At 45.3% G+C, this 23,391-nt stretch overlaps 1 protein-coding gene across 1 annotated transcript in view; it reads right to left on the bottom strand.

Moving 5' to 3' along the window:
• The window catches only part of LOC115465140 (GRB2-associated and regulator of MAPK protein 2-like), a 264,342-nt gene extending 260,731 nt beyond the window's left edge, over positions 1 to 3,611 (bottom strand). Inside the window, exon 1 of the mRNA XM_030195541.1 lies at positions 3,500 to 3,611. Within this exon, the coding sequence (XP_030051401.1) occupies positions 3,500 to 3,611 (112 nt within the window). The remainder of the gene's footprint in view (positions 1 to 3,499) is intronic.
• Between the last annotated feature and the right edge of the window lie 19,780 nt (positions 3,612 to 23,391).

Below are 23,391 nucleotides of genomic sequence, written 5' to 3'. Positions count from 1 at the left end.
CTTTCCTGTCTGTACCCTCATTTGTTCCTCCTTTCCTGATTGTCTGTATCCTCACCCATTCCTGCTTTCCTCTCTGCACCCTCACCCATTCCTGTTTTTTCATCATTGAACTCAGCTTGTACCTACTATGGTTTGCTGAACTGAACCTGTAGCTAAGGTACAGCTGGCTATTTCCTCCCTGGAACCCAACATTTAGATAGTAATGTGAATTTTGGAAATTGTTCAACAGAGTTGCAGGATGCATTATATATAAATATAAAGGGAGATATAGATTTGTCTGTCCTTTTATTTTTTGATGTACTATAAGTGCTGTTGCAGAACTTAAATACAGGGTTGTAAGAACCCATCTCTGAGCCATCCGTTGTAATAGATATCATAAAGGCAGTAACTCAAAAGAAATGGTATCTGATAATATTAGAAAAGCATTCTGACGATTCTAATCTTTCCAAAACAGCTTCATTTAACATAGTTGTATATAATTACGTTGTTAGTCAATGAGCGCCATGGATGCCCATTAAGTCAAAACTTCTCTTAAATAATATGTCATTTGCATAATGGAATGAAGGAAATATATATAGAGATGTAGAGTTTACTCCAGGGGCATAGCTGTGGGGGGGGGGGGGCACGGGGGCCTGGGCCCCTGCAAATTTCATCCAGGCCCCTGGTTTGGCTGGCGGGGGTCCCCAACCCCCGCCAGCCGAAGCCTTCTTCAGCGCAGTCTCCGGCGCAGCTGTGTTCACTGCCTGCCCCCTGCTCTTCTTTCTTCTTGCTCCTCTTGTGCACGCTGACACTCAGCGTCAGCGTGTACAGGAGGAGCAAGAAGAAAGAAGAGCAGGGGGCAGGCAGCGAATGCGGCTGCGCTGGAGACCGCGCTGAAGAAGGCTTTGGCTGGCGGGGGTTGGGGACCTCCACCAGCAAAAGTATTTGTTTGTGAGGGGGCAAGGCGAGGCGGTGGGGAGGCGAGGTGTGGCGGTGGTGGGGGCGGCGAGGTGCCACTCAAAATGTGCCCCCAACCTTAGGCTCTGGCCCCCTCCCACCGTGAGGTCTGGCTACGCCCCTGGTTTACTCTTACTGTTCACACAAGGGAAGGTAAGAAATAACAGTTTTAGAGTTCCCCTCAGAATCATACCATATATTACAGCAACTATAATATCACAAGGTCTACTGCTTGTGGCTTTTCCACTGGTATCTATTAAATTAGGAGAATGAAACCTTCAATGCAGCCTTCAAACATGTAGGCGATATTGATCAGATGGAACTTTTGTGTGCTCCAGGCTGCACTGCCACACACCCATCCATCTCCTACAGGATCAGAATTGTTAACTACAAAAAAAAAAAAGTGATCTCCTTTCCAAAAGTGATGACCTTTTTAGTAACTTGGCTTTTTCAGAGAATTTTGCATCAAAGGCATGTCCTTCACTTTTGGCTGTGGTCACCGTTAATTTCGGGGCGTTGGAAATAAACGTAAACCATGAAATCATGCTCAGGAACTAAACATATCTTCTTTGGGCATGCAAGCCGGTGATTTTCAGAAATCCAAGTAGCATTAGCCTAAACCCTGAGCAAAGTGATTCCTGAATAAAAAGTGCAGGACAAAACCTGTCAGAACCATTAGGATCCCATGCTAATTTTCTACAAATATAGATACATATATGGTCAGGGTAGCCCCAGGCATCTGTCCCTTCCCTCCCACACATTCAGATGCCTCTGTGCAAGACCCTGCTGCTGTTCCTGCCATTAGCATGCAGGGCATGATGTGCAGATGGCAAAACTCTCATTCTTCACACACACAAAAGGAACCTCCAGCGTCCGGCCAGCAAGTTCTCTGGCCCCAGAAAGAAAAAGACCTCCTCCAGCAAAACAACCGCAAGTCCTTGGAACAATAACCCAGCAACAGCAGGTGGAGAGCCAGCTAATATACAAGAAGAAGTGGCCCCCGTGGATCCAGTCCCATGTACTGAGATCTAAGAGAAACCCATTTGGATTTTCAAATAAAGAGTGAACCTCATTGTAACAATGCAATGTTGCTTGAAGCAAACCTGCAGACAGAACAGCTTGGAGAAAGTGCAATGAAGGTCAGACAGAGAGGGGGCACAGAGGATGGGATGTGTGAGTGTTTGGAGAAGGGAGACAGAAGGTGGATAATTTGGAGAGTGGTGGGTTGATTTAAGTGAAATATAATAGCAACTTGGGGGATGGGGTGGAGTGGAAAGAGTCTGTGTGTGTATATGTGTATTCGGGGGAGGGTTTGTGTGTGTATATGTGTATTGGGGGGGGGAGAGTCTGTGTGTATATGTGCACTGGGGGGGGAAACAGTCTCTGTGTGTATATGTGTATTGGGGGGGGGGAAGAGACTCTGTGTGTATATGTGTATGGGGGGGAGTCTGTGTGTGTATTTGTGTATTGGGGGGACAGTTTGTGTGTGTATATGTGTATTGGGGGAAGAGACTCTGTGTGTATAATATGTGTATTGGGGGGGGAAGAGTCTGTGTGTATATGTGTATTGGGGGGGGGGAAGAGACTCTGTGTGTATATGTGTATGGGGGGAGTCTGTGTGTGTATATGTGTATTGGGGGGACAGTTTGTGTGTGTATATGTGTATTGGGGGGGAAGAGACTCTGTGTGTATATGTGTATTGGGGGGGGAAGAGTCTCTGTGTGTATATGTGTATTGGGGGGGGGAGAGTCTGTGTGTATATGTGCACTGGGGGGGGGAAACAGTCTCTGTGTGTATATGTGTATTGGGGGGGGGGAAGAGACTCTGTGTGTATATGTGTATTGGGGGGGGGAAGAGTCTGTGTGTATATGTGCACTGGGGGGGAACAGTCTCTGTGTGTATATGTGTATTGGGGGGGGAAGAGACTCTGTGTGTATATGTGTATGGGGGGGGGAGTCTGTGTGTGTATATGTGTATTGGGGGGACAGTTTGTGTGTGTATATGTGTATTGGGGGGGAAGAGACTCTGTGTGTATATGTGTATTGGAGGGGGGAAGAGTCTGTGTGTATATGTGCACTGGGGGGGGGGGAACAGTCTCTGTGTGTATATGTGTATGGGGGGACTGGGAGGGGAAAGGAGACATGGGGATAGATAATGGAGAAAGCAGCAGAATACCATCTAATTGCCAACTGCCAAGATAGAAACATACCACAAACCGGGAGGCGGGTACCCCCCAGGTTTGCTGTGGGGTGGAGTGGGGTGGGGTGGGGTGGGGGTGGGAAGTGGGGAGGGGGGTTTTCTTATAGGTGGACAGGAGCACATTTTAATAAAGGCTAGCTGATTGAGGATAAGATGAATAACTGAAAGTCGGTGGTGGTGGTGGTGGTGGTGATGATGAATAATTGATTCTGGTGAGTAAATGAAAAAAGGTCATGAGGTGAACGGGATTGCACGTATAATTAGGAAGAGCAACCCTGCGAACTGTCAGGTCTCCAGCCCCTAAACTAGTATCAAAAGACGCAGCCGCGCCGGCAACAGCGAAACTTTTCTTCCCAGGTCCTACCTTGTCCCAGGCGCACCAGAGTGGGCAAGCGAAACTTGCTGACGATCACATCCAGCGGTAAAGCCAGCGAGCTCCAGCTGATCTCTGCGATCCCGGCTGCCAGCTTGTCCATGGCTCCCTTCGGGCAGCTGCATCGCCCCTCACTCGGGGCTTCACTCTCGGGGGCTGCGAGGGGCTGCCGTGCCCTCTGGCACTGTTTCCTCCGTCCTATCCAGCCAGGGGAGAGCGCCGAGGCTCGCAGGAGCAAGGGCTGGTCCCGTGCAGCTTGCCATGCTCCTGGTCCTCCTCTCTTCCGAATGGGATGCTCGCAGGCAAGAAAGGCAGTTTCTTTTACAGGGCCGATCCATCCCTCTCTCCCACCTCCTGCATCCTCCTTCTTGCTCCCAGCCCCCAGTGAGGATTATAAGCACTGGCAGCATCAATAGCGATGCCCCTCCCCCCCCCCCCCGGGGGTGGGGGAGGGAGCGCCTGGTGGCTTCCGTGATGAAGCTACAGAGCCAGGACCCTGGTATTACTTAGACACTAATCGATGTTAAGGGCCTTCCCTGGTGTTACAGAAATCCATCTTTTCGTGCTTACACCCAAAGGAGTGGAGGGATGTCACTGCTGAGCTTTCATTCATAAATTACAACAGTAGGCTTTTCTCTACACACAAACTGTGATAGCAAGACTCTAGACATCATATGAAAAATGGCAGGATGCCACCTCTGCGGGACAGCACTTTACAAAACCAGAGCATTGTACCAATGATTTTTATGGTGAGAATACTAAAAAGTAACTTTATAACAAAACAGGAACGAAGACCTTTGAAATCAGAATGTTTAAATATGTTTGACACCCACCAGACAGGACTTAACGAAGATCTGGGTTTTCTAGCCCATTATAAACCATAAAATTCTGCTGCTTTGTCATCCTTATCACCAGGCATATCTCCCTGTCCCTCATCCACCCGGCCCTCCCTGTCCCTCACCTACCCCACCCTCATCCTGTTAGACTGTAACTGAAATGCTTTGATGTTTCACGTGTGTGTGTGTGTGTGTGTGTGTGTGTGTGTGTGTGTGTGTGTGTGTGTATACTACTATTTACCAACATTTACATATTTCTGATCTGACGAAGAAAGGCGACCTTCGAAAGTTAATCAAAAAATGTACTGTTAGTCCAATAAAAAAGGTATCATCTTATTTTCTTTTCTCTGTTTTATTTTATTCTATTTCTATTGATTACCTTTCAAAGTGGACTAACGCGGCTACCACATCTGTCTACTCAAGACTCTAGCTAAAATCATTTGGTTTATTTTAGTAGATTTTGTGGAATCTCCCAGTTTTTACAATGGGGTGATGGGTGGTGGGAGACGGGGCTAGTGCTGGGCAGACTTCTACGGTCTGTGCCCTGAAAATGGCGGATACAAATCAAGGTAAGGTATACACAAAAAGTAGCACATATGAGTTTATCTTGTTGGGCAGACTGGATGGATAGTGCAGGTCTTTTTCTGCCGTCATCTACTATGTTACTATGTATGTATTGTGAGGAGGTTGAATTTAGGGTCACTGTATTGAAGTCCCACAGCGCTTGGCTCATCTCGCTGCTCTCGTTCCTTCTGCTCCCGTTCTAGCTGACCATTTTGGAAATGATTTTCGGAGCCTATACATTTCTTTTCTCATTCTTACCCCCAGATTTTACAGTCAGCCAGAAAACTGTTGAAAATTCTGGTGATTTTTTTGTAGATGACCTGAAAAAGCCACACGTGGCACGAGGCAGCGTCACAATTGCACTAGTTCACCATTTATTGTTAATGGACCTGCACCAGAGGAGGTGGTGGGGCAAATGTTGCCTACAAGGCTGTTATGTTGTTTTGTTGCAGTTACTCTTATTTCTGATGAACTTTTACTTTAGTTTCACTCTCACCCTTATTCCTAATAAAGAGGTTTAAGTGTTAACAGGTCTCTTCAGGCATCACTAATGCCAGGCTTGCACAACTGGAGGTAAGAAGGCAGCAGGCTTAGGGCCAGATGTACTAAACTTAACGAGCCCTTAACGAGCCCTTAACGAGCAAGTAGTAAACCCTGGCATGCACGAAAAGACTTTTCTCCGATGACGTGGTAGCAGCTAACGAAAACAGAATGCAGATGAGCAAATTGTGAGGAAACCCTATTGTAATGAGATGCACTAACCTTTTCCAATTGCCTTAACGCTGGAAAATCTAACGAGGTCTGTACCTCTCGTTGGGGCTGCGCTGGATAAAACTTTGTGGAACAAAAAAATGCTCCGCTTAAAAAAAACATCATTCCCCCCCCTCCCCCCCCCCCCCCCCGCAGTCCTTCACCCTGCTGCTGAACCCTGAAGAAGAAGAAGAGGTTTCCCTGCTCATCACCCACCCCCCACCGCAATAACAGAAAAGTCTTTTTTGGCAGTGCTTCACTCAGCTGAGAGACCTGGAAGTCTCTGAGCCAATCACAGCGCGTTTAGCTCGGCTCAACGCGTTGTGATTGGCTCAGGGACTTCCAGGTCTCAGCTGAGTGAAGCACTGCCAAAAAAGACATTTTTATTATTGCAGGGGGGAATGACGGCCAAAATGGACTTTTTTTTTTTTTGGATGGGCGTCCATTTTGGCCGTCATCCCCCCCTGCAATAATAAAAATGTCTTTTTTGGCAGTGCTTCACTCAGCTGAGACCTGGAAGTCCCTGAGCCAATCACAACGCATTTAGCCGAGCTAAACGAGCTGTGATTGGCTCAGAGACTTTCAGGTCTCTCAGCTGAGTGAAGCACTGCCAAAAAAGACGTTTTTATTATTGCAGGGGGGAATGATGGCCAAAATGGACGTTTTTTTTGGATGGGTGTCCTCAACTGCACTGTCCTCTGTCGAGCCGCATCAGAGGGAGTGAGCAGCATGGCGTCTTCAGGCGGCATAGGGAGGCGTGTTTGGCATGAGCAGAGCAGCCAGCATAATGCTTGGCTGCTCTGCGCATGCTCAACCGGCCGACTGGCCAACTGTTTAACGACGGAATAGAGAATGCAAGTGAGCTACAACGAGCAGCTCATTTGCATTCCTATTCCTTGATGCATGCCCATTCGTTCCTTATCGATTCGCTAAGGGAATCCTGGGGGAGAAATACGACTCACTTTCCTCCTCATGGGTGACTTTGCTTGGTATATAGCAGGTGGCTTAAGTAAGGATTTGATACAGGTGGCTTGGGATGTTAATGTATGAAATCTTGTTAAACATTGTCCCCCTAATTCTATACACTTGCACACTCATTTTTAGTGGTCAGCATGCAAAGTTGGGCACGGAAGTTATAAAATAGTGACAGTTATTATGCAAAAAAGTACTAAAAGACTAAACTGCCATTGATACTCTACATAATAAGCATGCAACTGCAAGGGGTGTGGACCTGGGAGGTGCATGAGCGAGTCAGTGAGGTGAACCTGGCAGGGGCATTAGTGGGTCAGTCAGGTGGGCCTGGGAGGGGCAGGAATCTGAAATACAAGGCGCTCTACGCTTCTTCCTTCTCATTCATCAGCCCACGAACCTGGAATGCTTTGCCGAGACTCTTGAAAGAGTATCCAGATCATCAAACTTTTAAAAAACTGTTAAAAACGTATTTGTTTACTAAAGCCTACCCCGAAGTCAGCAGTGTTGTTTAACCTCCCTCCCCCCACCCCCGTTTTGGTAGTTTACCTGTTCTTTACCCTCTGTCAGCTTCTCCTTGGTTGCTCCTGTTTTCCCATCCGTATTCTCTTATTTTAGCTCCTCTGTACTTCTTTGTATCCTATTACTGGAACAATTTTCTCCTGTTGTACTATGTAATTTTCTTGTAACTTTGTTAGCCACATTGAGCCCGCATAAGCTGGGAAAATGTGGGATACAAATGGCCCAAATAAATAACTAAGTGTATTCTGTAAAGTGATGTGCATAAATTCCAAGTTGCATAGTTGAAAAGGTGGGCAGGTAATGGGCGTTTCAAACATCTATGTGCATTATTATAGAATATACCCGATCTGTGCCTAATTTAGGCCAAGTAAAACATGGTCTTAAATGTACATGACCAACTTTGGTCATGTGGAGAGGTGCTCGGCATATGTACCCCGCGGAAATTGATGCAGATTCTATAAAGGTTTTGGCATATTTTAGAGAATATGTCTAGGCTTTTTTGTTTTTTACTGCGCTTATTTTTCAGGTGCCATATATAGAATCTAGCCCTTTATGTTCATTGATATAAGGTTTTTATTTCATGTACATTTGTCTTCACATTCCTGAGGCTGGCATGGTTGGCCCCAGAACATGGCCTCGTGTTAAGTCAAGGTGTTATTCCAGAATAAAATCTGTGTTTAAGATTTTCTTGTCTCCTGCATGTCTGGAAGTTCCTTTTTTACACTACTCTTCTTTACTTCTTCTGACATGCCCGTAGTGTTTACTGTATCTCCACCTCGGTGGTTTGTCTCTCCTCAGTGAGAGCATTTTCCATCTCACAGATAGGCTGCAGAGAATACCTTCTCCTGCTTTAGACTTAGCCTGGCCTCAGAATGACATCCTATAGTATATCTCCTATCAAACTGAGCTCTCTTTTTCATCAAGCACTGCTATTTCCTCCCCTCCCACCCACCCTACCCCTCTACCCACCCACCCCTAGAGTGACATGTCTTATATAACCTCCCTATCAACCCACTCATTACTTTTACCTCACCCATTTCTATTCTTCTATCACCTTCTCCCACTACTGCAACCAGAGTTGCACCTAATCACACTGACCACCCTTCAACATCTTCAGTCCTTCTGTGACTGTTCTCTTGTGCTTGACTGCTTAAATATTTTAAATTTAAATGCTTTACTTTTTGTCTATTAGATTGTAAGCTCTTTGAGCAGGGACTGTCTTTCTTCTGTGTTTGTACAGCGCTGCGTACACTTTGTAGCGCTCTAGAAATGTTAAATAGTAGTAGTAGTAATGGGTGGGTTGAGGGTATGTCTAGCACTTACACGTGTGGGCTGTAGAATTTGAGCAGTTACACACCTAACACCTGACTACTTCATAACAATCATTGATCCCCTAACGAACTCTAGAACTATCAAATATAACCCTGCCTACAGTCACACCGTATAATGCTTTATATCTATTGTATTCACCCAATGTCCTGCTTATAATATTGCAACTGTTGTTCTACTAATGATGTAACCCGCACTGAAACCTAAACAGGGAATATTAGTGATATATAAGACCTAAACTGATTTGAGATGCATTTACATCAGTCATTGAGCATATATGCTGGTGCCTAACATTAACATAACATAGTAGGTGACGGCAGAAAAAGACCTGTACGATCCATCTAGTCTGCCCAACAAGATAAACTCATATGCACTACTTTATATGTATACGTGACCTTGATTTGTATCTACCATTTTCAGGGCACAGACTGTAGAAGTCTGCCCAGTACTAGCCCCGCCTCCCAACCACCGGTGATGCCACCCAATCTCCGCTAAGCTTCTGAGATTAGTGGGTGAACAATCCAACGCTTGATGAATTCTGTTTCACAATGATAGGAAGAGCTGACATCGACGGATCAAAAAGTGATGTCGCTATGAACGTTCGGATGCCATAAGCCAGTTAGCCCTCTGGTAACTTTTCTGACACCTCCTGCTTAAAATCCAAAAAGGCAGAAGCACATGACTCAGGATTTAGACTAGTCAAACATATAAGCGGCGAGTGACCAACTCACTCCAAATGCGCAGTAGAGACTTCCCTCTCTGTCCCGCCCCTGCATCAATACGTGATGACGGGAGGGGTGGGACAGGGAGGGAAACTGCGCCGCCGAAGTTGCTAGCGCTCCCCCCCCATTCGCAGTCGCCGCCGCTGCCACCCCTCCACCTGGCCCGGGCCCTCTCTTCCCTTCTGAACTTACACATCCATTCGCCGAACGCAGCAACGCACATCAGCTGAGCTGCCCCTTCCTTCTCTGCCTGTGTCCCACCCTCGCTGACATTATGTCACAGGAGGGCGGGGCCACAGGCAGAGAAGGGCGGGCCCACGGCAGCTGAGCTGATGTGCGTTGCTGCGTTCGGCAAATGGATGTGTAGGTTCAGAAGCGAAGAGAGGGCCCGGGCTGGGTGGAGGGGTGGCGGCGGGGGGGGGGGGGGGGGGGAAGGGAGCACTGGCGACCTCATGGGGGGAAGGGGAAGGAAAACCCCAATACCAGCCCATTTTTACGGGCTCAACGGCTAGTATCCTATAATGGCAGTTAGGTGCATAACTGCCATTATAGAATTTGTACTTATCATGCATCATCCCAGTGCCCTTTTGCATAGCCGCCGAGAGGGGGAGGCAGGGGGGGGGGGCAAAATTCCCCGGGCCTCCAGGGGGGACCCAGCGCAGGGGTCTCTCTCTCTCTCTCTCTCTCCTGCTCCTGACGGGACCCGGGTGATCGCGTCCCGACAGGGGCAGGAGAGAGAAAACTCTGGTGCCCGACCCCTCTTGCATTGCCTGCCTAGCAGCTGCTGGGCCCTCAGGCTGCGCATGCTCAGTTTTGAGACTGAGCTTGGGCGACCTGAGGAAAGCAGCCGCAGGGGCGGGCAGTGCTGGGCAGAGGAAGGAGCCATGCTGCCTGCAGCTGGCGGGGCCAGCCAAGGTACTTCGGGCAGGCGGGAGGGAGGAGGCGGTGGTGGCGATGACAATTTGGCAGCCCTGCCCCGGGCCTGGCTCAGTCTCTCGGTGGCCCTGCCCTTATGAGAATTATCCCCTGTCCCCTGGTTTCCAGGAAGGTCATCCAAAACTGGGTGTCCAAATTTGGGCACAGAACCCAGATATACGCATAAACTAATTAGTCAGTTGGTTGCTAACAACCAGTTATTGGCATTAGAGTTAATTGGCACTGCTTTGGATTCACATGTGCATCTGATTGCTTGCTATTCCATAACTCTCTGCACCCAAAGTGTCTCGCAAGCAGCCCAAAAGGGGGTGTGGCCATGGGAGGGGCATGGGCAGGTTAGAGGCAGTCCCATAAATTAAGTGCAGTATTATAGAATACCAGGGGGGGGTGGGGGGGGTTGCACCAGGATTTAAACCAGGTTTCAGCAGGCATAAATCCTCACACCCAATCAGTGATAAGCACTACTCTGTAAAAGACGATCAGCCCATAATGCTCTTCATACAATAGCTCTTGTCACGGATTTTTCCCCGGTGACATTTATAGAATTGCCCCGTGTGTACAATTAAAGCTGCAGTCTTTTAACTTCCAACAAGGGGTGCTTGGCTGTTTGTTTACCACCCATTACTTGATTTTCAGTGGGCCTTGGCCATCAGACTTCACTTGGGGACAACAAGCTCTGTCTGCTTATGTTACAGGATGTAATTGTATTAAAAAGCCAAAATGTCAAAGGCCTTTTATAAAAAGAACTAGCAGACACCCACAAAACATTTGCAGTGGTCTAGCATTTGTTCACCCAAACCCAGGTACTCTCTCCCTTCCTTCCCCCACTCCTACTTCCAAAGACCTCTCTCTCCTCCCTCTCTCCCTCTCCCCCTGCCCCCTGTACTCACTTTCTATGCCTTCTGTCTTACCCAAGGTTTCTCTCTCTCTCTCTTCCCACTCCCCCACAAGGTTTTTTTTTCTTGTTTCACTCTTCTCTCCTTTCCTTTACCCATCAAGCAGGCTGAAGCATGAAGGCTTGAGGTAGAGCTGCATGCAGACTCTGAGCACCTGGCTTCCACTGTGAGCATAATACCATGTAATGCAGTAGGTAATGTGCATATTATATTTGTATTTATTTATTTATTTATTTAACACATTTATATCCCACATTTTCCCACTTAGTTGCAGGCTCATTGTGGCTTACACAATACCGTAGAGGTAGGCTCCGGTTCAATAATACAAATACATATTATAGTAGAAAGAATGTAAGAAATATAAGTATAAAGCAACAAAGAAATAAAGGGGGGGGGGGGTGATGGAAGTCTAGTATGGTCCATATTTTGCTGTGTCGCAGGAAGTAGAAAGTTAATTTGGGTCATGGGGGTAGGCCTTCTTAAACAAGTTGGTTTTCAGTAGTTTCCTGAAGTTAAGATGGTTATGGATAGATCTCACGGTTTTGGGCAAAGCGTTCCACAGTTGTGTACTTAAGTAAGAAAAGCTGGATGCATAAGTTGATTTGTATCTAAGTCCATTGCAGTCTGGATAATGCAGATTTAAATAAGTTCGGAATAGGCTGGTACTGTTTCTGGGTGGTAGTTTTATGAGGTCCAACATGTATCCAGGAACTTCACTATAAACGATCTGTAAATAAACTGTAAATAATATATACGGAAACCTTGTTGCAAATTTTGGAGGAGTGTACCAGATACATATGCTCAAGGCTTCGTGGTTAGCACAGCTTCTTCAGCGTATATCCAAACCAATGTGTCAGCACACATTGGTACTTGTTCTTCTGTGCCTAAATATGAGCCTTGCAAAAACTGTTTGCACTTGAAATTTTTGAGAGGCTGTTATATAAGCGCAGAAGATCAGGTGCTGATGTATTCTTTCACTTTTGATTTTGTTCAGACATGCACTCATGTTTGTTACTTACCATCTGCCTTTAAACCTCGCACGGGTTTCCTTCTGCTTGCAAAACAAGACAAAACCAGCACTTAAATGTGAAAGATTAAAAAGAATCCTCCCCACAAAACCTTCCACACAGCCCTGGACCTGGTGAAAAAATTCTCACATTTTGCACGTGTCAACAGTGGGTGGCATAGAATACTTTAATTAGCTTGTTAACATACATTTCAATACAACCTGCAGCTGTGTCTTCCTGTATGGGCTCCTCTCTGCATCGCTAGGTGCATACAATCCACAGGCAGTAGCGTACCAAGGGGGGTGGGGCGGTGGGGGCGCCAGGTTCCTGTTCCGGGGCAGACTCAGAGGGAGCAGTGAACACAAGCGAATTGCGAAATTGGACTGAGACAGGGCAACAGGTGCGTGCCGCGGCACCCCCCCCCCCAGCGGCGTGCACCCGGGGGGGGTGTAATTTTGCTGGGGGGGGGGGGAGAGGTGTCATTTCGCCAGGGGAGGTCGCGCTGCACCCGCGGGGGGTGCATCGGCGATCCGCCCCGGGTATCAGCTAGGGTCGGAACGCCACTGTCCACAGGAACTACATGAAGTAATTCACCACACCGTAAAATCCTGACTGAGAATCACTTATTTATGCATTACAACAACCACGAAAAAAAAAAAGTAATTATATAAATAAAAAAAACCATGTTACTTTATCAACTGTAGAGCCACACAACCATAATAAAGAAGACAAGTGCATGACGACCACACACTCACATTTCCCCCTAACAGAACCCAACCAAACATCAACTCCTCTTTTACATCGAAAAGAAGCAAAATGCACATCACAAGACTCCTAGTAGGTCTAGCTACCATAACATTACTAACCACTATGGGAGCCCTAACACAAGGGGACAACAACATAATACCAATATTATGCAACCTGAATCACCTAACTAGAAACATCGCCGTCCACCATGGTTGAGTCCAAACAACCAGACGAAGAGACTCAGCCAATGGAAATCACCAAACAATGGCCGAATCACAACAGATGGCCAAAAAGGGAACCAACCAATTTAGATACCCAAATGAGCATCAACTAGTGAAAGTTTCCACAATCACCCCATTGGAGGATATTTACCTACCAATACCAGTGGAATACATCAACGCTAGATCAGTGGTTAACAAAACCGAAACCATAAAAGACCGTATATTGGATGAAAATCTCAGACTGGTCTTCCCTAATAAAACATGGATCCATGATAAAGAAAATCCTATTATCTTGGAACTATGTCCACCAGGCTATAAAATTCTGCATTGGTCCAGAAAAGGAAAAAATGAGGGTCATCACACTAATTTACAGATCCTTCTTCACAGTGGAAGCCATAGCTGAATCCATAACACTGCAACTTGAAATCGCCATCAAGTCCAGCATCCTGTTTCCAACAGTGGCCAATCCAGGTCACAAGTATCTGGCAAGATACCAAAACAGTACAATATATTTTATGCTGCTCATCCTAGAAATAAGCAGTGGATTTTTCCCAAGTCCATTTTAATAATGGTTTACGGACTTTTCCTTAGGAAGCCATCCAAACCTTTTTCAAACCCTGCTAATCCAACCGCTTTTACTACATTCTCTGGCAAAGAATTCCAGAGTTTAATTACATGTTGAGTGAAGAAATAATTTCTCCAATTTGTCTTAAATTTACCACTTTGTAGCTTCATTGTGTGCCCCCAGTCCTAGAATTTTTGGAAAAAGTAAACAAGTGATTCACATCTACCTGTTCCACTCCACTCCGCTCATTACTTTATATCACATCTCCCCTCAGCTGTCTTTTTTCCAAGCTGAAGAGCCCTAGCCGCTTAAGCCTCTCCTCATAGGGAAAGTCCTACAATGGTTCAAAGGATTTCTGAGCACCAGGTCTTACCAAATGAAGACAAACTCCTTAATTTCCTCCCCATGGAAAGCAGAGTGTGGGATCCCCCAATATTATTCTACTTAATGATGGTCCCCTTAGCTCAATCACTATCCAAATAAGGCTTTAACCCCTTAGTTTACACCGACGACATATCAAACTTTATCCCTTTTTCTGGAGCCATATGGTAACCCTAAGGAATCACCATAGACCAGAAACTATACCTTGACAACCAGGTTGTAAACACAAGAAAGAAAATGTTCCACATTATGTGGAAACTCAAATGCATAAAAAACTATTTTCCCAAAGATATATTCTGCATGTTTGTTCAAACCATGGTCTTCGCCCATGCAGACTACTGCAACAGAATCTATGCAGGATGTAAGGAACAAACATTAAAGAAATTACAAACAGCAGAAAACACAGCAGCAAGACTAATATTCAGCAAGACCTCCACTTCAAAAACTACACTGGCTACCTATCAAGGCACGCATATCCTTCAAGATTTGTTCTCTGACCTACAGAATAATCTTCGGCCTCATGCCGGACTACATGACCAATCTTATAGACCTACCTAAATGCAATATAACCAAGAACACAAGATCTTATCTCACCCTCCACTTCCCTAGATGCCAAGTCCTTAAATACAAATCTACACACACAACCAGCTACACCTACGTCTGCACCAAAATTTGGAACTCACTTCCGAATGATCTGAAACTTATGAACAACTACATAACATTCTGAAAACATCTGAAAGCCCAGCTTTTTAGAAAATTTCTTTACGACAAACCTACTTAGTCAAGCAGAACACCGACAACACTCCACAACCATATTCATGGACAGAACAAAACTAGGCTTATGTTGCCCCATAAAACCTGTTTACTTTAAGTAATTGTGAGCTACATTAAACCTACCATCAGGTGGGAAAATGTGGGGTACAAATGCAGAAATACATTTTTAAAAAATTTAACAGCTATAAACCACTTCCTACCATCAAAATAGATAGATATTGTTGTGTTCTAATGATACACCATTGCAAGAGTTTGAGACAGAAATGAGAAATTGATGGAACAGTTCTATCTAAAGATAACTGGATGCAGTAGGCAGTCTCTTAAATACAGCAGTTAATAATTAGGAATGTGCATTCATTAGTACACATTTGGTTCATTAGGATGCCTTTAAAAAGTTAGTATCTAGAGATCCGCTTTAATTTGCTCATGTTAGTCTTCAAATGTCACTCTCCCACCTCACCAGTCTACTTAAATAAGCTTTTGACTCCCTAGGGGATTCCCCTTTGGTCTTCCTTCTGTAATAGAGACTTGCACGGGAATGGGGTTTGAGGGAATCCTGTGGGGACGGAAGCAATTTGCAGGGTTCCCGTAGGGACAGAACCAATTCCTGAGGGGTTCCCATGGCAGTGTACACTGCACTTGAGCCAGCCTCTCACTTACTGAGTACCAAGTTCTTTGAGTGCTGTCTCCTCCTCCTCCTTGCTTTAACAGCACAGATGCTCCTCCACTGCTCCGTGGTCCCTAGAATTCGATGTGCGACTCCCCCTTTTGGACTCTTTACACAGGAGCATAGCTTAGTGTGACAATGCCGTCTTCCACCCATCTGGACAGCTTGTGACCACAGATGAAAGCCTGCAGGTGTGGGCAACCTACTATCTGAGCAGGGTCACACACGGACAGTGGTCCTGAGAAGAGGCCAGCTCGGCCCATCAGCCCTCTGAAGACGAACCATTCGCTTAGGCTGAAACATTTTATCCATCTATTCTAGGACAATGTGGTCATTATGGCTGTGACATACGTCAACAAATGGGGGAACTTGGAAAGCAGTAGTGTCCCTGGAGGATGCCAGGATCTGCAGCTGGGTTGAGGTTCATCTAGTAGCCCTCATGGCAGAATATTGCCAGAACAGAGAACATGCAAGCAGACTTCTTAAGCAGGAAATCATTGACCCTGGGTAATTGAAACTGTACACCACCAATAGCTTTTGGGCATGCAGGCAGTATACAAGTAAATAAAACTCCTGCAGGTATTCAGCTCCTTATAGATCGCTGGGGCCATCCCTGCTTCAGTGTGATAGTAAGGGAGAATGCCAAGTGTTCATGGTTTTTCATTCAAAGGAGGGGGAAGTGGGTATTGATGCTCTGGTACAGCCCATATCCCAATAGGAATTGCTGTATGTGTTTCACTTTGACCTTTAAGAATATAAGGATGGCCACACTGGGTCAGACCAATAGTCATCTAGCCCAGTATCCTGTTTCCAACAGTGGCCAATCCAGGTAATAAGTACCTGGCAGAAAACCAAATAGCAAGATTCCATGCTACCTATCCCTCCAGAGGGTGGCCAACCACCCATTTCTCATGCTACTGGTGGCTCCAGGCTGGCCACTCTGTCCCTAGTACACGTATCTTGTCCACCTCTTGGACGATTGCACACATCCTCTTCTATGATGGGGAATTCTGAGGCAGGGTCCAGTGGAAATGGAGGATACCAATCCCGTCTGGCTTCTGGCTTAAGGAGGTGGTAGAGACACAAAGAGTGATGGAATTCAAAAAGGTGTGGGATGAACACAGAGGATCTCTAATTAGAAAATGGAAGTTATAAAAAACCTAAGCTTAAATGGCTGCATGTGTGTGGATGTGTCAAGTGACGCTTAGAAGGTGACTCTGGCTGTGATGAACTAGGGCCGATACTGGGCAGACTTGTATGGTCTGTGTCTTATATATATCAGTCTGGTTTAGGATGGGCTGGAAAGGGCTTAGACAGCAACTTTAGTGGATGGAACATGAGGTCAGTGCTGTACAGACTTTTATGGTCTGTTTCCCGCAAATGAAAAGACAAATAGGCTGGAGTGGGCTTCAGTGACAACTCCAGCAGTCAGAACAGAAGGATAGGGCCGGGCAGACTTCTATGGTCTATATCCTAGAAACTCCAAAGAAAGACTATAATCAAGTATATAATATCACGTTCATTGTTGATTTAATTATGAATTGATAATGTGTGACTATTGGTCAGACTGGACCGTTCAGGTTTTTTTCTGCTGTCACTTACTATGTTACTGTTAATCCTCTCTGTTCCTGGGCTGATGTGCAGACCTCAACTCTGACACAGGCACAAGCATCAGATGTCACCTGACCTACTGGCATGTGCATGTACACACCAGAGTGTTCCAAGTTCCACCTTCTTGCATGCAGTGCTGTGGCTCAAACCCAGAGAAAGACTGAGTGAGCCCACTGGAATTTTTTTTAATGTACCATTAAATTCTTACGGAGGCAGGTGGGGATGGGTTAAATTCTTGCGGGGATGGGTAAGATTCCAGTGGGTTGGGCGGGGATGGGTAAGATTTCTGTTCTCGTGCAACTCTCTATTCTGTAACCTTCTTTGTGTTCCCCATCCCCATCCTCCAGCTCTCGATCACCTGGCACACTGCCTTCAGCTACCTTTGCCCCTTCCTTTGGAACTCCCTCCCCCCTCCAACCTTAGGTCTGCTACTACTCTCCAATCCTTCAAGGTTCTTCTCAAGACTTTTCTCTTCCTCCTTTGACTCATCTTCTAGATAAGAAACACATGCCTGAATTCCCTGTGCTCCCTCTTTATTTTCAGTCCTGTTTCTTCTTCTACCTGGCCCCCTAGTTCCCTCTGTCCTCCTCCCTACCCTCTTCTTGTTGCCTCCTTTTCTTCTCCCCCACTTCCAGTACTGAAGTTTACTTAGTTGCCAGTGACTGGATTTATTTTGCAGTATATCAAGTATGAATATAATGTAAATGTAAAAGTAAAATCGATTTAACGTGTTAACCTGTGAAGTAGCACATAGTCAATCATTTTGCATGTGCTAAATACATTTATTACATTGCCTGTACACACACCTAATAATAATCTGAGATTTATACACTAAATTTAGGCACAAAATTTATTATACAACTCCTAGATTGTATACAATGGTTGGCTGGAGTCTCCTGTGTGTAAAAAGGTAGTCTGGAGATGTGACCTATTCATGGGTTCCGGATGAAAGTTAAAAGAGTGCTCGAGTTTCTGTACAAGAGTACAATTTCTTTAGATCCAATTATATTTTTTATTGACATGAATGTTTCCTGCTGGTTTTAGCTTTGGCTCACCATTTCAATACCTGAAATGGAAAGAGACAAATGCTTTAGTGAAAGAGATTGGCTTATGATTGTGGCAAATGTAATCCGGAAGGACAAGGCAATATGGGAGTAATTCTCAATAAGTGGCCTAACTTTTAGGCCTTTAAAGTGTGTGCACTAAGCATGAATTCTATCATTTATTTTGACATTTATATCCTGCATTTTCCCAAATAATGTTTAGGTTCAATGTGGTTTATAGATACAAATATTTAGAGAAATACATATTGTAATAGTAATTATGCATACAATTGCTGTAATAGAATAATTGTGTAAGTCCACACTTATGTACCTAAATTTAGGCCCAAGCACTTATGCTAAGTCAACGTCTGGTGTAAGTGCTAATGGTCCATTCAGCACAGAATTCTGTCTCTGAGAGCAGCCAGTCTGTGTCCTCAGATCCTGAATTAGAAAGCCTATTCTGCATTGCTCACTTGCAGATGTGGGAGGTGGAGACACTTGGGGGGGTCATTCTATAAACTGCACCAAAATGTTGGCACCAAAAAAAAAAAAAACATGGAGCGCTATTCTATGAACGGCATTCCTGGTTGAGTGCCATCTCTAGAGCTTAGAGCTCATTTCCATGCCAAAAGTTGGGTGCTGATATTTATGCCACTGAAACCTGGTGTAACTGCCAGCATTCAACTCTGGGCGAGTTGGTGCAGAAATTTCAGATTTGAAAATGACTATGTTCACCACTCGAGTTTTGGATATTTTTAGTAAAACATCCAAAATTGGACTTGGATGTTTTGCCAAAAATGCCCCTCATAATACGACAGAATGTGCTACCTGGCAGGCAGCCAAAAGGAATGTAGAGCAGCAGTAGAAGAGGCCCAAGTGGTTCAAGGTGGACCTTAGAGCAGCGGCGTAGCCAGACACCCAATTTTGGGTGGGCCTGGGCACAAGATGGGTGGGCAGAAGAACTCTGCCTTGTCCCACAAGTGATTTGGTCTCTCTCTCTCTCTCTCTCTCTCTCTCTCTCACCTGCATGCCATATGGTCTCTCAAACATCCCCCCTCCCCTGCATAGATTTTAAATAGCAGATTTTTACTGGCAGTGAGAAGCAACTCCTACTCAACCTTCCCTCTGATGCAACTTCCTGTTTCCAGGAATACATCAGAGGGAAGGCTGTGGGGCCGGTGCGAGCAGTATGTATCAGTCGCTGCAGGCGAAGATCTGCTATTGACAATTGTTGGGAGTTTTCAGCTGGTGTGGCTTGGGGATACCTGCCAGCCACATCATAGGTATGTTGCTACTGGGTGGGCCTGAGCACAAAGTGGGTGGGCCTTGGCCCACCCGGGCCCACCCTTGGCTATGCCACTGCCTTAGAGGCACCTCAGAGAACCCTGGGAGGAATATGCAGATGGGCTGCAAAACCTCCCCAGCACCTGGCAGGGGGCCAAAACAATTGCGGGTAGCAGGAGAGGAAGCCCAAGTGGTTTGGGGTGGACCTAGTAGTCACTCCAAAGAATCCTGGGAGAAATGCAAATAGGCTGCAAAATCTCCCTACCACCTAAAGGCAGCTGGAAGGAGCATGGGATAGCAGGAGCGCAGGCCTGAGTAGTTCAGACTGGACCTAGAAGTCACCCAGATGGTATCTTATCCCAGTTGTGCATGCTATGATAACATCAAGACTGGATTACTACAATGCATTATACAATGGTCTGACTACAAAGGACCTGCACCAGCTCCAGTTGATTCAGAATGCAGCAGCAAGACTCATAGAAAGTTGCAAGTGACGTGACCACATCACACCATTTTTTCAAAAACTTCATTGACTACCAGTACAACACAGGGATACATTTAAAACTGTATGTCTGATCTTTAAGACCCTTAAAGGAAATGGCCCTGAGTACCTGAAGAATAGGAATTCCCTATATGTGGTGAAAAATCTTCTCTAATGAAATTCAAGGGAGTAAAGTAAGAGAAGGGAAAAGAGCCCTGATTCAAGGCTCAGTAGGGCTATAAGGCAGCAGGAAGCTCTCTCTTCATGGTCATCTAGGCCTTGGACTAGGAGAAGAGATACTCTGCATTGGCTTGGCCAACAGAGGAAATATGATTCTTTTTTCAGAAGACAGTATCAGAGAGGGTTTGAAGGTTTCCTGTGCCAATTGTAAAAACAAATGCTGCTAAAAATCTTGGAGGATCCAGTTCAGGTATGCTTGAGGATTTCAAGCTGTATGGAGGCTGGAATCCCTCAGGAGGTTGGTGGGACCCAACATCAGTATATCCTAAGCAAAGAGTACGAAGGTCTTGAGAATTTTTGTGATATCTTGACTTTGTGAGACATTTGTATTTTTTTTACTCTGAGTCTTCTCACAAGGTATAGACTTAAGGAAATGTTTGTTCTGGGGATTTCTGAGAAGAGAATTAGAGCAATGCACACCGAGGGGGTCTTTTACAAAAGCTTAGCTTGAGTTATCTGCAGCAAGGCCCATAGGAATAAAGTGGGACCTGCTGCAGATATCTTGAGCTAAGCTTTAGTAAAAGACCCCTTAGATACTTACTCAAATAGAGGGGATAACTGGTAAATGCAATAGTGGATTTTCTATTCTGGGTATCTTTCAGAGAAAAATCAAGTGACTGTGTGCCTCCCTCACTGACCCTAAAGGTAAGGAGCAAGAAGTCAGTTATGTATACCCGAGTTTGATTTGTCCTTGCCTTTCTCAGGGCACAGACCATAGAAGTCTGCCCAGTACTGTTCTTGTACTAAGTTCCGAAGCTAACATCAAAGCCCCTTAAAATTTACACTCCATCCCATCCCTATCTATTCAGTCAAAATCAGGGAGTAGACCGTAGAAGTCTGCCCAGCTCCCGTTTTGTTTCCAATTACCGGCGTCGCCACCCAACCTCCACTAAGATTCCACGGAACCATTCCTTCTAAACAGGATTCCTTGGTGTTTATCCCACGCATGTTTGAATTCCATTACCATTTTCATCTTCACCACCTCCCGCGGGAGGGCATTCCACATATCCACCACAATCTCTGTGGAAAAAATACTTCCTGACATTAGTCCTGAGTCAGCCCCCCTTCAACCTCAATTCATGTCTTCTAGTTCTACCACCTTCCCGTCTCCGGAAAAGGTTCGTTTGAGGATTAATACCTTTCAAATATTTGAGCATCTGTATCATATCACCCCTGTTTCTCCTTTCCTCAAGAAGAAGTTCCTCAGTTTTCTCAGTTCCTCAAGAAGAAGATAAGGATGGTCAGAGTTGGTGAACCGGTTAGTGCAAAGGCTGGTATAAAGCCCAGGGGACCCTGAGCTGGTAAGGGCCTGAATGTTATCCTATTTTGTTCACCAATTGATTTTTGTTCCTGTGCTTATATTCCTTTTTACTGTGTGTCTTTGTTTGGGGGATAGCAATAAATAAAGGCGATTTTTGAAACACAGGCACAGCCAACTGTGATTTTGTTGGAGGAGAATGCAGGAGATTGTGTTTTGTAGTCGGGTAGTCAGAGCTTTGAGGCAGCTGCCTTCCCCACCTACCAGGACCCATCTGTTTTTAGGGTTGCCAACTTGATCAAGATTCATCTTATAGGGTTGACCCAGTCCTGGCTTTACCTCAGTGTATGTAGGAACTTGTAGTTCTGGTTTCTCCATTGCATTCCCTAAGAAAAGCAATTGGGTAAACCTAGGACTGGAACAACTCTGTCAGGCAAATCAGAATAACCCCACAGAATGGACAAATCACCTCATCCACAGGACAAAAGTTACACTTACATCTTACTTCAAAATATTTTATCATTCCAAAGAACAGATAATCTGATCACTGATTCATACAATGGCAACTTTCTTGGAACTTCTGCATTAATAATAGTTCATTATGACAGCATTTCCCACTGTCCAGGTTTGCTTAACATGTTGATCCAGCCCAGGGAAATGTAGTGTTGCTTTTCTTAGGGAATGCAGTAGGGAAATCAGAATTACAAGTGCCTGCATGCAATGGAGTAAACCCAGGACTTGATCAACATGTCGAGCAAATCTGGAGCCAATTAGTAAACTTAGTCGTGACCTTTCAGCTACAGTTAAACAAAAGCCAAACAGAGGGTAAAATGATGCAAGGACAAGCCCGTTATCTCTCATGGAAGAATCAGAATGAGTTTATTGGATTATATAGTAAGAGTGTACAGGATGCCAGCCTTGCAAAGAAAGAAAAGGCCATTTATTATTAAATCATCTGCGATGCAACTCCTGATATCTTTCACCAAGAACAACATGTATTGATATTCCAGTGGTAGTTCATAACAAAGAAACTGCTATAATTCACATTAAAGAAGTTTCTTCAGTTTATAAAGTTTGATTTAGAAATGGTGACGAGATAGCTGAAGTGCTAATTTCCAGTTTGAAGAATCATAAAATTCTACTTGATATGTCTCCCTATCAGCTTCAGTCACTCTCCCTACCCTCCCCCCCCCCCCCAATCTCAGTGTCACACCCTGAGCAGCTCCCTATCAACTTCTCTCTCAGAATTAATCTCATATTCCTAATGCTATGACAAATTTCCAATTCCATCACCATCCCATGGATTTCCAAGATCCTCCCACCCACTCCATTCCTAGCTTTAGGATCTCCCACCCCCACTTCCTCCCCCAGCTGACATTTCTACAATTTTCTTCAAACCATGGCCCCTCCTTTTTTTCCTGGCAAACTTCTAATTCTGCTCTCCCCTGTTCCACCTCCTTGGAGCTCCTCCAACTCCATTCTCCAAACAGACCTCAGATCCTTATTGTCCCAACCCCGCAAATTGCAGGGATGCTGACACCAGCAGACTGAACACAGGGACTGAGTCAGCCTATAACATAATTCTTACAGGTCCTGCCACCCACACAGAAACCTGGAAGGAGCGGTGACTCTCAAATGCCTGTGACAGCAGGGCCACAGGTTGACTCAGTCTCTTTGTTCACTGTCTTCTGTTGAGAGAGATCAACCACAAAATGTGGAGGAACACTCAATCCATACAAACAGCATATAGGCAACACAAAGAATAGGGTAGGTATGCTTTTCCAAAAAATACGAGGGAGATGCAAACATATAATCGTTTTTAGACTCCTGAGGCAGGTGCCTTACCACAGAAACATGGCCGGTGTGTCAAGTCATATTGGTGTAATTTTTTAAATAAACTTCACCTATAGAAATCTTGGCATCCCCCTCATGTTTTTTGGATAAGCCTACCTTACTCTTTGTAGTGCACTATCTTCTGTCAACAGGATCTTCCCTTTGTGAATCCATGATGTTTGTGTCCATTTTTTCCTCCCCTGACTAATAACATGCAATCACTCTATCCTATTGCAGGCCCACCCAA

The sequence above is a fragment of the Microcaecilia unicolor genome, chromosome 3, assembly GCF_901765095.1.
Source record: "Microcaecilia unicolor chromosome 3, aMicUni1.1, whole genome shotgun sequence".
Lineage (NCBI taxonomy): Eukaryota > Metazoa > Chordata > Amphibia > Gymnophiona > Siphonopidae > Microcaecilia > Microcaecilia unicolor.
The sequence above is the reverse complement of the archived record's forward strand: the minus strand, read 5'-3'. Positions and strand labels throughout refer to the sequence as shown.